Source organism: Ovis canadensis, chromosome 3 (genome assembly GCF_042477335.2).
Source record: "Ovis canadensis isolate MfBH-ARS-UI-01 breed Bighorn chromosome 3, ARS-UI_OviCan_v2, whole genome shotgun sequence".
In the NCBI taxonomy this organism is placed as follows: Eukaryota; Metazoa; Chordata; class Mammalia; order Artiodactyla; family Bovidae; genus Ovis; species Ovis canadensis.
The window spans coordinates 196,198,833-196,211,926 of record NC_091247.1 but is presented as its reverse complement, the minus strand read 5'-3'; the positions used below and the strand labels follow the sequence as shown (position 1 = coordinate 196,211,926).

Sequence of the window (13,094 nt, the reverse complement as noted above, 5' to 3'; positions counted from 1 at the left end):
TTTTTAAAGAAAATCCTGTATTATCCTATATTAGAATGCAGGGCAGACATATTTTAGGCTTGATCCAAAAGGTCCACCTCAAAGTTTCCATATTACCTTAAGCAGTTTATCAACTCTTCTCAGGCTCATCTGAGCAATCCAAGGATCTCTTTGGTTGCCTACTTTATAACTTATGATCTAAGAATACTGCATGTGCTCCTGTTGAAGAGCTATTTGACAGCAGCCATGTTGCAACTTTTAAAGATCATAATTTTTTATATGTATACAATTTTAACATAATGCAAAATTATTATCCAGTTTTAAAGTTAGAAAAATGGTAATCTGAAGGTGCATAGAGTTCACATCTCTCCTCTGACCTTAAAAACCAAGTCTGATGATCTAGCTTTCCTGCCACGTTCATAAAGAATTTCAGGTTATATCTTTTTTTAAAAAAAATCTTTTTTAAAACAACTTTCATGAGGTATATTTTATATATCATAAAATTCACCCATTTCAAGTGCACAGTTCAGTGATTTTTTTTTTTTTTGGTAACTTTGTTGACTGGTACAACTATCACCATAAATCAGTTTTAGAGCATTTTCATCCCGTCAGTGAAATCCCTTATGCTTATTTATATCCATTCCCCACTTCAGCCTCAGGCAACCACTAAATCTACTTATTGTGTCTTTAAATTTCAGACTCTGTAATTTCTTTTTTTTTAATTATGAAAGTATAATAACATATTTAGAGGAGATTTGGAAAATACAGAACAAAGTTACATATTCTCCTACTATATGTTATTTTTTAAAGTAGATAAATTAAGATTTTTAGTTGGAGTTTCAATATCAAACTCTTAAAAATTAATAGAATAGACAGAAAAGTAGAAAGATACAGTAGGCCTGAAAAGCACCATGAACCAATTCAACATAATTAAGTCATACAATTTTCACACAATGCTGCTGCTGCTGCTAAGTCGCTTCAGTCGTGTCTGACTCTGTGCGACCCCATAGACGGCAGCCCACTAGGCTCCTCTGTCCCTGGGATTCTCCAGGCAAGAATACTGGAGTGGGTTGCCATTTCCTTCAATAGTAGGATACAAATTCTATTCAAGTTCCCATAGACTACAAACTAGGAGACACTGCAACATAACCAGGAACATAAAATAAGGTACAAAAATTTTGTGGTCTACAGGTATTGAAATCATAGAGTCAGACTGTAGCAATGGAGTTACTCAAAAGGGATTTCAAGTGGCTGGGTGCTATCTTCCTGTGATAAGATCAGGAAGCCTCTTTAGAGTGGACCAAAAACTTTGAAAGTCATACTGCAACCATACTTAGAGTTTCATCAATTGCTCTATTCCTAGTAACTTTAGGGCACAAACTTATACTTTACTTTTACATGTTATTTCCTATATACTCAATATTTTGTTTAGAAACTACAGCTCAAGGTATATTTTCAATGTATTTATAAAGGATATATTTCAATATGTAAATCATCAGTGATTGACTGTTTTGACACACACTCTTATAGTCATCAAAGAGATTTAGCTCTTTGGTATGACTTGCTATAACAGCGGTTTACCTTAATTTGTATTTGAAGTTCAGTAAATACTGTAGTCACAGTCAGAAGCACTTTATTCACATCAAGTGGTCTTAGCTCCCATGACTGGTATGGCATATTAATATGGGCATCTTGAATTAAAGTAACAGGACAAAAAGTTTCCAGGTTGAATGTAATAAGTCTCTCTTCCGGTTTGTAAGACACATTGCTGATGCCATCAGTTTTCCAGTGTTTACCTTTATAATTAGGATTAATAAGACATTAGTTCCATTTTTTCCTCTGCAAAAATAAGATGAATGAAACCACTCCACTAACTTTAATATGTATAAACTGATTTTTCACACTGAGAATAGGATCACAACAACAAACCATCTTCACTGGAGTTTCTTCCTGTCTACAGGATCAAGCCCAGATTCCTCAGCATGGTCACAAGACGTTCAGAATGAAGCTCTGACTCTCATTCCTGGCTTCCATCTTTGCTACTTCTCAGACTTCTTTCCAGTCACACTTTTCTTTTCTTCCCCAACAACATCATAAACCTGTAAGCCTCTGCACATGCAGTTCTTTCTTCCTAGAGAACATTTCCTTCCTCTTTTAGAGAACCTCTCTTCATCTTTCTTTTTAAAGAACTTTAAAATTCTCCTATCTTGAGTATACAATTATTTTTAGTCAATTTACCCATTTTTGCAATCATCACCATCATTCAGTTTTAGAGTATTATTATCCTCCCAATAAGATCTCTCATGTCCATTTATAGTTAATTCCCATTTGCATCACCAGCCCCAAGAAACTATTAATATACTTAAAGATTTGCCTTTTCTTAATTTTCATTAACCACCATCATATAATAAGTGGTCTTTTGTGTCGCTTACAACTCAATAATAAAACACAACACAACTTAAAAATGGGCAAAAGATTTGAATAAACATTTCATCAAAGAAGCTACATGAAAGTATAGTAAATACATAAAAAAAGATGCTCAACATTACCACTCACTAGGGAAATACAAATTAAAACTATGAAAAAACATTTCACGCCCACCAAGGTGGCTCTAAGTAAAAAAAAATACGTAATAACAAATGGTGGCAAGAATATGGAGAAATGGGGGACCTTGTGTTGTGGTTATAGCTCCTTTGAAAAACAGCTTGGCAGTTTTTAAACAGTTGAACATCAATTTACGCTTCAACCCAGAAATTCCACTCCTACCAATATACCTAAGAGGAATGAGGACTTATACCCACACAGAACATACTGCATCAATGGTCTCTTAGTCTCTTAAGGACCTGCTCAATATTCTAGCCTACGAGAAGCCGTCCTTAACACTCCAGATGGGGCCCAGTCACTGTTCTGCTCCGTAGCACTTTCATCTATTCTATAGCCCCTTACTACTCTGGCCCCTTGTGTATGATATCTTTCCCTGTCTGCCTCTCCTACAACTTTGAAAATTCCTGGAAGAAGGAATTGTGTCTCATTTCTCTCTTTCTCATTGTTTAGCATTTAATGAAATGAATGAATCATTCTTTTCCTAGAACACCCTCTTCATTTCCACTTGGCTTTCTTGTTTTCTCGCATGAAAGGTTCCACTGGCTATTTTTGACTTAAATTTTTTTTAAATGTTGGCATGTATTTATTTGAAAATTTACTGGAGAAAAGAAATAAAACACTTTTAGGCATTAATTTTAAAGCAATCAATAAAAAATAGTAGATAGGAATATATAATATTGCCCCTATGCACTTAAACTCTCCTCCTATTGAGGCTATCCTCCTAATGAGAATTATCTTGGATAATGAATAAAGTAATAAATAATAAAGTAATTCCCAACCTCAGCTGTCATTCCCAGCTCTCTCTAGTTTTCATCTCCATACACCTACTTTTTAAAAAAAACTTAAAAAAAATTGGTGTATAGCTGCTTTACAATGTTATATTAGTTCTATTTTTGACTCTTGAATTCAATATAATAAATAATTATATTAGAAAACTAAGTTATATATAGTTCCTCTTTCTGTTTTTACATTTACAAAATTATCTTAATTTGTAACCATAAAAATTGTTGTTTAGTCGCTAAGTCATGTCTAACTCCTGGTTGACCCCGTGGACTGTAGCCTGCCAGGTTCCTCTGTCTGTGGGGTTCTCCTCACAAGAATACTGGAGTGGGTTGCCATTTTCTTCTGCAGGGCATCTTCCTGTACCAGAGATTGAAACCCAGTCTTTTGCATTGGCAGGTAATTTTAAAGCAATCAATAAAAAATAGTAGATAGGAATATATAATATTGCCCCTATGCACTTAAACTCTCCTCCTATTGAGGCTATCCTCCTAATGAGAATTATCTTGGATAATGAATAAAGTAATAAATAATAAAGTAATTCCCAACCTCAGCTGTCATTCCCAGCTCTCTCTAGTTTTCATCTCCATACACCTACTTTTTAAAAAAAACTTTAAAAAATTGGTGTATAGCTGCTTTACAATGTTATATTAGTTCTATTTTTGACTCTTGAATTCAATATAATAAATAATTATATTAGAAAACTAAGTTATATATAGTTCCTCTTTCTGTTTTTACATTTACAAAATTATCTTAATTTGTAACCATAAAAATTGTTGTTTAGTCGCTAAGTCATGTCTAACTCCTGGTTGACCCCGTGGACTGTAGCCTGCCAGGTTCCTCTGTCTGTGGGGTTCTCCTCACAAGAATACTGGAGTGGGTTGCCATTTCCTTCTGCAGGGCATCTTCCTGTACCAGAGATTGAAACCCAGTCTTTTGCATTGGCAGGTGGATTCTTTACCAGTGAGTCACCAGGGAAACCATGGAGTTGTAGATTCAGTTCAGTTCAGTCGCTCAGTTGTGTCCGACTCTTTGCGACCCCATGAATCGAAGCACACCAGGCCTCCCTGTCCATCACCAACTCCCGGAGTTCACTCAGACTCACGTCCATTGAGTCAGTGATGCCATCCAGCCATCTCATCTTCTGTCGTCCCCTTCTCCTCCTGCCTCCAATCCCCCCCACCATCAGAGTCTTTTCCAATGAGTCAACTCTTCGCATGAGGTGGCCAAAGTATTGGAGTTTCAGCTTTAGCATCATTCCTTCCAAAGAAATCCCAGGGTTGATCTCCTTCAGAATGGATTGATTGGATCTCCTTGCCGTCCAAGGGACTCTCAAGAGTCTTCTCCAACACCACAATTCAAAAGCATCAATTCTTTGGTGCTCAGCCTTCTTCACACTCCAACTCTCACATCCATACATGACCACAGGAAAAACCATAGCCTTGCCTAGACAGACCTTAGTTGGCAAAGTAATGTCTCTGCTTTTGAATATGCTATCTAGGTTGGACATAACTTTTCTTCCAAGGAGTAAGTGTCTTTAAATTTCACGGCTGCAGTCACCATCTGCAGTGATTTTGGAGCCCCCAAAAATAAAGTCTGACACCGTTTCCACTGTTTCCCCATCTATTTCCCATGAAGTGATGGGACCGGATGCCATGATCTTCGTTTTCTGAATGTTGAGCTTTAAGCCAAATTTTTCACCCTCTTCTTTCACTTTCATCAAGAGATTACTGCCATATAATTACTGCAGTTAGAGTCAAATTTTACTTGTTGTATTTCCCTGAATCATGTGGGATAACTGATCTTGTCTAATTCTAATTTTAATTTGATAAGTAAATATTTAGGAATGTTACCATTAAAGGAAAGGAAATGTGAAACCTCTAAAGCAACATGAAAGGAAAAAATTACCCAATGTTCATTTTGATATATTTTATGGTTTAATGTATTGATAGAAATATACTGTTTCTAAAACATAAACTATCTCTACACTAAACATCTTGTGGTTATGTCTGTATAAGCAACAATGTAGTGTGTTGTAGCAACCATAAAAAAATTTAAAGAACAAAATAGTCTCTAAATTCTCTGCTGCCATAACTAAAGTAATAGCTCTGTGCTTTAGTTATCTTATTATCTAGACCTGTTATCTTGTATGCAAACCTTTTCACAAATAAATAAATGGATGTAGGGTAACTCACCTACATTAAAAACAAAGCTATTCAACTTTCATCTAAGAGTCTCCAGATTTGAATACATTAATTCACAAGACCAAGACTGTTCAAAGTTTAGCCTGCCAACCCCAAATCAGGTATTTGTTAATAATTGGTGAATGATTAACTTGTATTTGTTAACACTTCCAATTTATTGATATTTAACAATTTGAATAAGCAATAATTGCCCATGGTTCAATAGTTAAAAGTTATAGAGGCATATAGTGGTTGGTTTTCCTCTTTCTCGCGTTTCCCATTTGCCCACTCCCCATCCTCAGTTGTTGTTTAGTTGCTAAGTCGTGTCCAACTCTGCAAAACCATGGACTATAGCCTGCCAGGCTCCTCTGTCCATGGGATTTCCTAGGCAAGAGCACTGGAGTGGGTTGCCATTTCTTTCTCCAGGAGATCTTCCCATCCTAGGGATTGAATCTGTGTCTCCTGCTTGGCAGGCGGGTTCTTTACCACTGAAGCCACCTGGGCAGACACCCATCCTCAGTACCTGGTTGTAATAAGCTTTGCAATTTATAAATCATTAACATTAAAATAATCAAATTTTAATCACCCCAATCTGAATTATTTGGCCATTTCAAGAGAGAGTAGGCTTTTCGTTTGTTTTTTATTTGCTATACTATTTGATATTTTTATTCATTTCCTTCTTTTTAAAAACACCCTATTCATTTCCATAAAAAGTAAACAAAGACTCTAGAATTGGCACAGAAATATGTATGATTAGAAACTCAGTTTACATTCTCCATTTTCTATTTTGATTTAAGGATTTATATTATTATACCTCTTTTCATTACATAATTATCGAAGCTGGTTAAGGCATCATTGTACCTTCAGCATCCCACCTTGCAACCATAGGATTCTCGAAGAAGATTACATTCTCATGAACTTCAAGCGTGACCTCTATGGGTGGAAAAGCATTTTCTGCTTCAAGGTCTTCTGCAGTTTCTGGAGGATATGTATATTTCTGTAATCCCTCTTTGAGTATCTTTTAAAAATGACCAAGATAATACTAAGTTAGAAGCTGACTGGTAACAGTTTATGATGCAGAGTTATGCAGAGTAAGCTATATATGTTAAATAAACACCGCAGTTTGGTCACATTTCACTATAGATTGACTAACAAAATGTTACAACAAAACTAAAGATAATGATTGAGGGGAGAAAAATCACTACATTTGAATGTAATTCAGAACCCTCCTATAGGCCAGATTCTAGGCTGGCTGGGACTTAACTATTCATTTTATTTCTCCAATAATTCTATGAGATATGTATTGAACAGAGAAGATAACTGGGACTTAGAAAAATCAATTAATGTGCCAAAGATTACAAAATGACTCCAAGAAGGCACCGGAAGCCAAAAGTATTGGCTTGGCCAAAAAGTTCATTTGGGTTTTCCCCTAACATCTTACAGAAAGATCTGAACAACAAAATCTTATAGAAAGATTTTGACCAACCCAGCAGATCTATAGGACCCCAAATCCCATGTTCCAGTAACTTGGTTAGGGTGTGTGGGTGAAGACAGAAAGAAGAATAAGCAACCTTTTGAGAAGTGTGGAAATAAATGAGTGAAATTAAAAATCATCATGTTGCATACCTTAAACTTATGCAGTGTTATATATCAATTACATCTTAAAAAAGCAGGGGGGTAGTGAAGGGGAGAAAGTAAATTAAGCCAAGAGCAGATGTCTGTGGGATAAAGATTTGTCTATTATCAGAATTTAGCAGAGATGGATCTAGGAAAGGGAAGAGGATTATAAATATTACAAAACAGAGGAAAAAACTGGACGGGGAAAATTTCTAGAGGAAGTGTGAGATTATTTAAAAGGGACTTAGAAAATGAGGAAGGTCTCTTCGTTGCAGGAGAGAAAAATAAGTGTGATGGAGAACACTCTGGGCTCAAATAGAGCACATACCAGGACAAAATTCAGAAACACCAGATCTTTGCATGCATCCTTGAAATTCCCAGTTCAGGCTTAGACCTTCCTATGGATAAAGAGTTTTGAAAGCCTATCTCCACCAAAGGGTGTCTTTCTGGACTCCACTCTGCCCTTCAGGTATTTCTGAGGTAGGGAAGGCTGATTCAAACAGATTCTTCAAAGTGGCTGCGTGCTAAGTCGCTTCGTTATTTCTGACTCTTTGCAACCCTATGGACTGTAGCCTGCCAGGCTCCTCTGTCCATGGGATATCCCAGGCAAGGATACTGGACTGTGTTGACATGCCCTTTTCCAGGGAATCTTCCTGACCCAGGGATCGAACCCGTGTCTCCTGAGTTTCCTGCATTGATGGCAAATTCTTTATTGCTGAGCCCCTGGGGAAGCCCCTTAGAGGGGCTACAAACCAAATTATCTCTCCAGGGTCAACCTAATAACTGTATTCTCATTTATGAGAAGGAGAAAGGAACAGCAATATTATCCCTAAGAGGGTAAAAATTAGTTTAGAGGGGTCATGAAAAAATTGTACTCTTTTTGGTATAAAACACACATACAGCACATATGTAGATATACAGTATACATGTGGTATTAATATTTTATGGGGGCCAGTTAGGAAAAAAATCTACAAAGGCTCTTTGGAGGGGTGATAATGAAAAGAAAAAAGATAAATACTACACTAATTCAAGAATGCCTATGCATAAAGAAGTTATGGCTTCTTCTAGGCTCCTCTGTCCATGGAGTTCTCCAGGCAAGAATACTGGAGTGGGTAGCCATTCCTTTCTCCAGGGGATTTTCCTGACTCAGAGATTGAACCCAGGTCTCCTGCACTGCAAGCAGATTCTTTACCATAATGGGGTATTATCTGGGGTGTTGGCCACTAAACGTTAAGTCAAGTCAATACTAGTGCAAATGTCACTACTTACTGAAACAAGAGTGAGAACTCCTTGAAAAATGATTGACAACTGCTACCATCAGTATCCTTGTTACTCAATGTGTGCTATCTGTGCATCAATACCATTGGCATTGCCCACATCAGTGCTTTGCAAAGTTTCATGTGCAGTTACTATGCAGATTCGGTGGACCTGAGGTAAAGTCCCAAATGATGCATTTCTAACAAGTTCTCAGGTGATACAGATGCCGCAGGTTCATGGACCACACTTGTATATCAAGAATACAGACCAGTGGTTCTCAAACTTTGGGGTGTGTCTTTGCTAAAACACAGACTGCTGAGCCTTACCTCCAAACTTTCTGATTCAGTAGGACTGAGGTGGGGGCAATGGATTTCCATTTGTAGCAAATTCTCAGATGATGCCAAATGATGGTGATGCTTCCGGTCGAGGGACCACATGCTGGGAACCACTGATTTAGACTAGAATCCACAAACCATGGTCCCTGGAAAATCCAGCCCGCACCAGTTTTTGTAAAATAAGTTTAACTGGAACACAGCCATGTCCATTCATTAACCAATGGCTATTTTAATGTTACAGTGGCAGGGTTGAGGAGTTGCAACAGAGCTGGTATGGATCACAAAGCTGAAAATATTCACCATCTGGCCCTTTACAGAAAAAATTTGATGACCTCTGAAAATGACTGTCATTATTAAGGCCAAATTGGCATAATATAAACAGTGTTACAGGTTTACAATTAAGTTAACATGTATGAATTCTAGTTTTAAAATCTGTTATTATTTCAGATTCCTCTCCTTTAGTATCTGATTTTGATTCATAAATTCAAGACAGCTTAAAATTACATTTTCCGCATTTGTGCTTGTTTAATAGGGTTAAATCATTTTAGGGTTAAATAGATGTTAAATCATTTCAGATAAAGTTAAAGCATGAGAAATTATTTTATCCATAAATTTTGATTCAAGAATCAACCTACCTCCACAATCATCCAGCCCTTCATTGGTTTACACTGTGGAGGAAGCTCCAAAATATCCAAGTGGTACACTCCACCCAGGGTTGTGAATTGGCATAAATCAACCTCATTTTCTTCAAAGAAATTGGGCTTTTCACAGGCATTCTCTAACAGCAACTCCTGTGCTGAAATTAATCAGATTGATTGAGTTTCTAAATAGATCACAACATTTCTGTATTTTCTTAGTAGGGAAATGAAAGCATTCTAATACTGGTAAAGAAAATGTTTATTTAGCAACTACACATTTTCAGAATGTGGTTAATTCAAAATCACTCACTTGAAAGTGGGAACAGGCATGCATAATGTTAGGGTGCAGGGGAGGGCTCCATTTATATTTTTCATAGGTAAATTATCTCATAAGGATTACAGAAAAGTTATAATGATATAAACCTAATTGACTGTTGACACAAAAGTGCATTGGAAAAAGTGAAGTGGACAAGAAGTCTGTTATAAAGACTCTGCTAAGAACTGTATAAAAAATACATTCCTAAGGAGTTTCTGGGAAAGAAGCAAAATGATAAAGTTAATGAAAAAGATTACATAAATCTCAAACTAGAAGTTCTGCAAATTAGACATCACTATCATCTTGACATTTAAAAACTGTATCCAATTGTTATTTGCCAGGACAAGACTAAATACAAAAGTGTGAAGAAATTTCTAACTTCATGTGTGTGCTTATGAATGTTCAAGGCAACATTGCTTGTAATAATAAAAAAAATTAGAAATAACCTTATTTAAGTCCTTACTAATAGATGATAATGTACCATAGCATTACATAGATACTTTAAAAAGTAAGGTTACCAATGTGTTCTGACTTAGAATAATGTTGAATATTATTCATTTAAGTAGAATGTGTATTGTGTTTTATGTGTGTATGTACAATAACAAATATTGTTAGGTGAAAAAAAAGTAACTTTCAATAAGAATATTCATATAATATGACCCAATGGTTTTATTAAAATCAAAAAGAGAGAGACAGAGTACAACAAATTCAAAAGAAAACCATTAACACTGGTTATCTCAGTAGAGAGATGAGGAAGAATTTTCACTATAAATATACTTCTGCAACATCTGAGTTGATTTTCTAATATCCTTGCGTTTCTTTTGTAAGCAGAAAATCCCAGTTAAGTTAAATTCTAAAAATGTGACTTAGAAGAATACCTGCTAAAACTGTTTCACTTATTAATTTCATCTCCATTTCATATTTTGTGGTTTCAGGTTCTTCCTGGACAGGACACTACAGAGAACACAAGGACAGATGGGGGTGATTGTCAGTGTCTGCTGCAGCCCAGATTCACCTTCTTCCTATTCTAGTTCCCACTAGGTTTCTGCTACCTTAATTCCAGGACCCCAAATGGACACTTGCTCTGGTCTAAAACTGGACTCAAAAATAATACTTTAAAAATTAATTTAAATGAGAGCATATCTCCACAAAACCTCACAAGGCCAGGAGCTAGTTGCTCAGATTTTCTGCGGAAAACCCCCAAGCACAAAACAGAGGGACTAAGAATCCATGCAAGCTATACAAATATTATTTATATTGGCATTTTGGTTTTAGCCAAGTTTTTTATTTTGCTTGATTTTGGCAATAAACTCTCTGAGTAATTCCACAGCCTGTTTTTGGGTAAGCCTCTCAAGAAAATTAAAGATGCCATGCCCTAAAGTAATGTAGAAGATATTATATCCTGGTATAGCAAAACAGAATACTACTGTACAAAAAGAGGACAGAAGAGTTTAAATATGTCATGTGGCACAGTGGTAAAGAATTTTCCAGCCAATGCAGGAGATGTGGGTTTGATCCCTGGGTCAGGACGATCCCCTGGAGTAAGAAATGGCAACTCACTCCAATATTCCTGCCGGAAAATTCCATGGACAGAGGATCCTGGCAGGCTACAGTCCATGGGGTCGCAAAGAATCAGACATGACTGAGTGACTGAGCTCACACGCACGCCATTAACTTACCTTTGTGAACTTAAGCAAGTCATTTAAGCATTACGAGTCACAAAGCCCTGATCTAACAATTGACTTGCTATGCATCTGTGCACTAGACATATAATAGCTCTTGTAAACAATCCTAAGCTATTATCTTCATTTTACAATAAGGGAACTGAAGCTTATGGAGATAACTGGTCTAAGGGTCCAATAAAACAATAAAAGTAAAGAATATTGTACACTGTAAACTACTAGATAACTGCAGTGCTACTATAAAACTTTAGCATGTGTGTGCTAATATTTGCAAATAGGAAGGATTATATCCAGAAAAATTCATTTGCCCTCAAACACCACCTGCCCTTTTGTACAGCAACAGAAGAACCTCATACCAGAATCCTAGTCAGAAGCTTAACATCAGTTAATCCCACCATGCTGCTCATCCTCATCCGCCGTACAAAGCCAAGTCCTTCTTAGTAGATGATCTTTCTTCTTATTCTCATCACTGTATTTTTTTGTATCTTCCTCTTGACCAGTTTTAATACCATGCATTCTCTGCCAACCTTTTCATCAAGCCTCTGACACTTCTCACTTACTAACTCATTCATTCAATGGAGCTTTTCGGAGTGCCTGAATTGTATAGGCATCACTAGATACTAGGAGTGAAAAGAAAGAGAAAGCCAAGGTCCTTGCTTAAGGAGCTGCCAGTGTACTAGGGAAGCAGGTCAACAAAGTGGGTGCTATAGTGCACAAAGGGGTCCACAAGAGAAATGCAAAGGAAGAGTGGTTAATTCTGTGGGAAAACAGTCTGTGGTGGTAAAGTGTGAACTAAACCTTGAAAGATAATTAGGTCCTCTCAAAAATGGTGGGAAAGAATTCCAGGTGTGAGTGAAGGTGGAAAGGTATGGAGCAAAACAGAGGGTTCCAAACACCCCCAAGTGGTCAGGGACGGTTGGAATGAGTCAGGCTAGGAGGGTAAAGATTTTAAGCTGGAGAGAGGCAAGGTCCAACTTGTGGAGAGCATTGGATGCCGCTCTAAAGATTAGATTTTCTTCTATGGGTAGAAGAGAGCCCCCGAAAGACTTACTAGGAAAGTAACACGAAGAAATGCATTTGGAAAGGGTTTTTTTTTTGGTGGCCAGATGATGATGTATTGCTTAGTAAAGAGTAGGGAATCCAGGGACTTTCTTGTTGGTCCAGTGGTTGAGAGTCTGTCTTGCATTGCAGGGAACATGGGTTTGATCCCTGGTCAGGGAACTAGGATCTCATATGATGCAGAGAAACTAAGCCCATGTGCTGTGGCTACTGAGACCGTGAGCTCTGGAGCCCGTGCCACAGCTAGATGGGCCGAGCACTGCAACAAAAGATCCCATGTGACGCAACTAAGACCTGATACAGCTAAATCAGTAAATAAAATAAAACAAAGAACTATTCAGAATAGGAAGTCCAAGGTAAGAGGATCAGGGCACAAGTCAAGATAGATGCAATCAAGGTCATCAGAAGGAGCTTAGATGAGAGATGATGAGGAAGTAAATCAACATAGCTTGGATGGAAAATGGATATAGAAGACTGATTTTCAAATGCTTGGCTTAGGTAATAAGATAGATGGTGGTAACAATTATTAAGAAAAGGAAGAGTTGGTTTAGGGGGAAAAAAGTAGTAAATGTGATTGTGGATATGTTGAATTTGAGATGCCCATGGGACATCTAAGTGGCCTTTGATATTTTCCACCATTAAAA

The 13,094-nt window shown here is 37.0% G+C and overlaps 1 protein-coding gene across 9 annotated transcripts in view; it reads right to left on the bottom strand.

The window, feature by feature from the left end:
* Positions 1–13,094, bottom strand: part of DNAI7 (dynein axonemal intermediate chain 7) — an 89,032-nt gene that overhangs the window by 5,872 nt on the left and 70,066 nt on the right. For all 9 annotated transcript variants that reach the window (XM_069585529.1, XM_069585533.1, XM_069585532.1 and 6 more), the window contains 4 exons: positions 10,588–10,663; positions 9,391–9,551; positions 6,408–6,564; positions 1,561–1,775 (listed from right to left, as the gene is read on the bottom strand). In XM_069585529.1, coding sequence (XP_069441630.1) covers positions 1,561–1,775; positions 6,408–6,564; positions 9,391–9,551; positions 10,588–10,663 — 609 coding nt within the window. The remainder of the gene's footprint in view (positions 1–1,560; positions 1,776–6,407; positions 6,565–9,390; positions 9,552–10,587; positions 10,664–13,094) is intronic.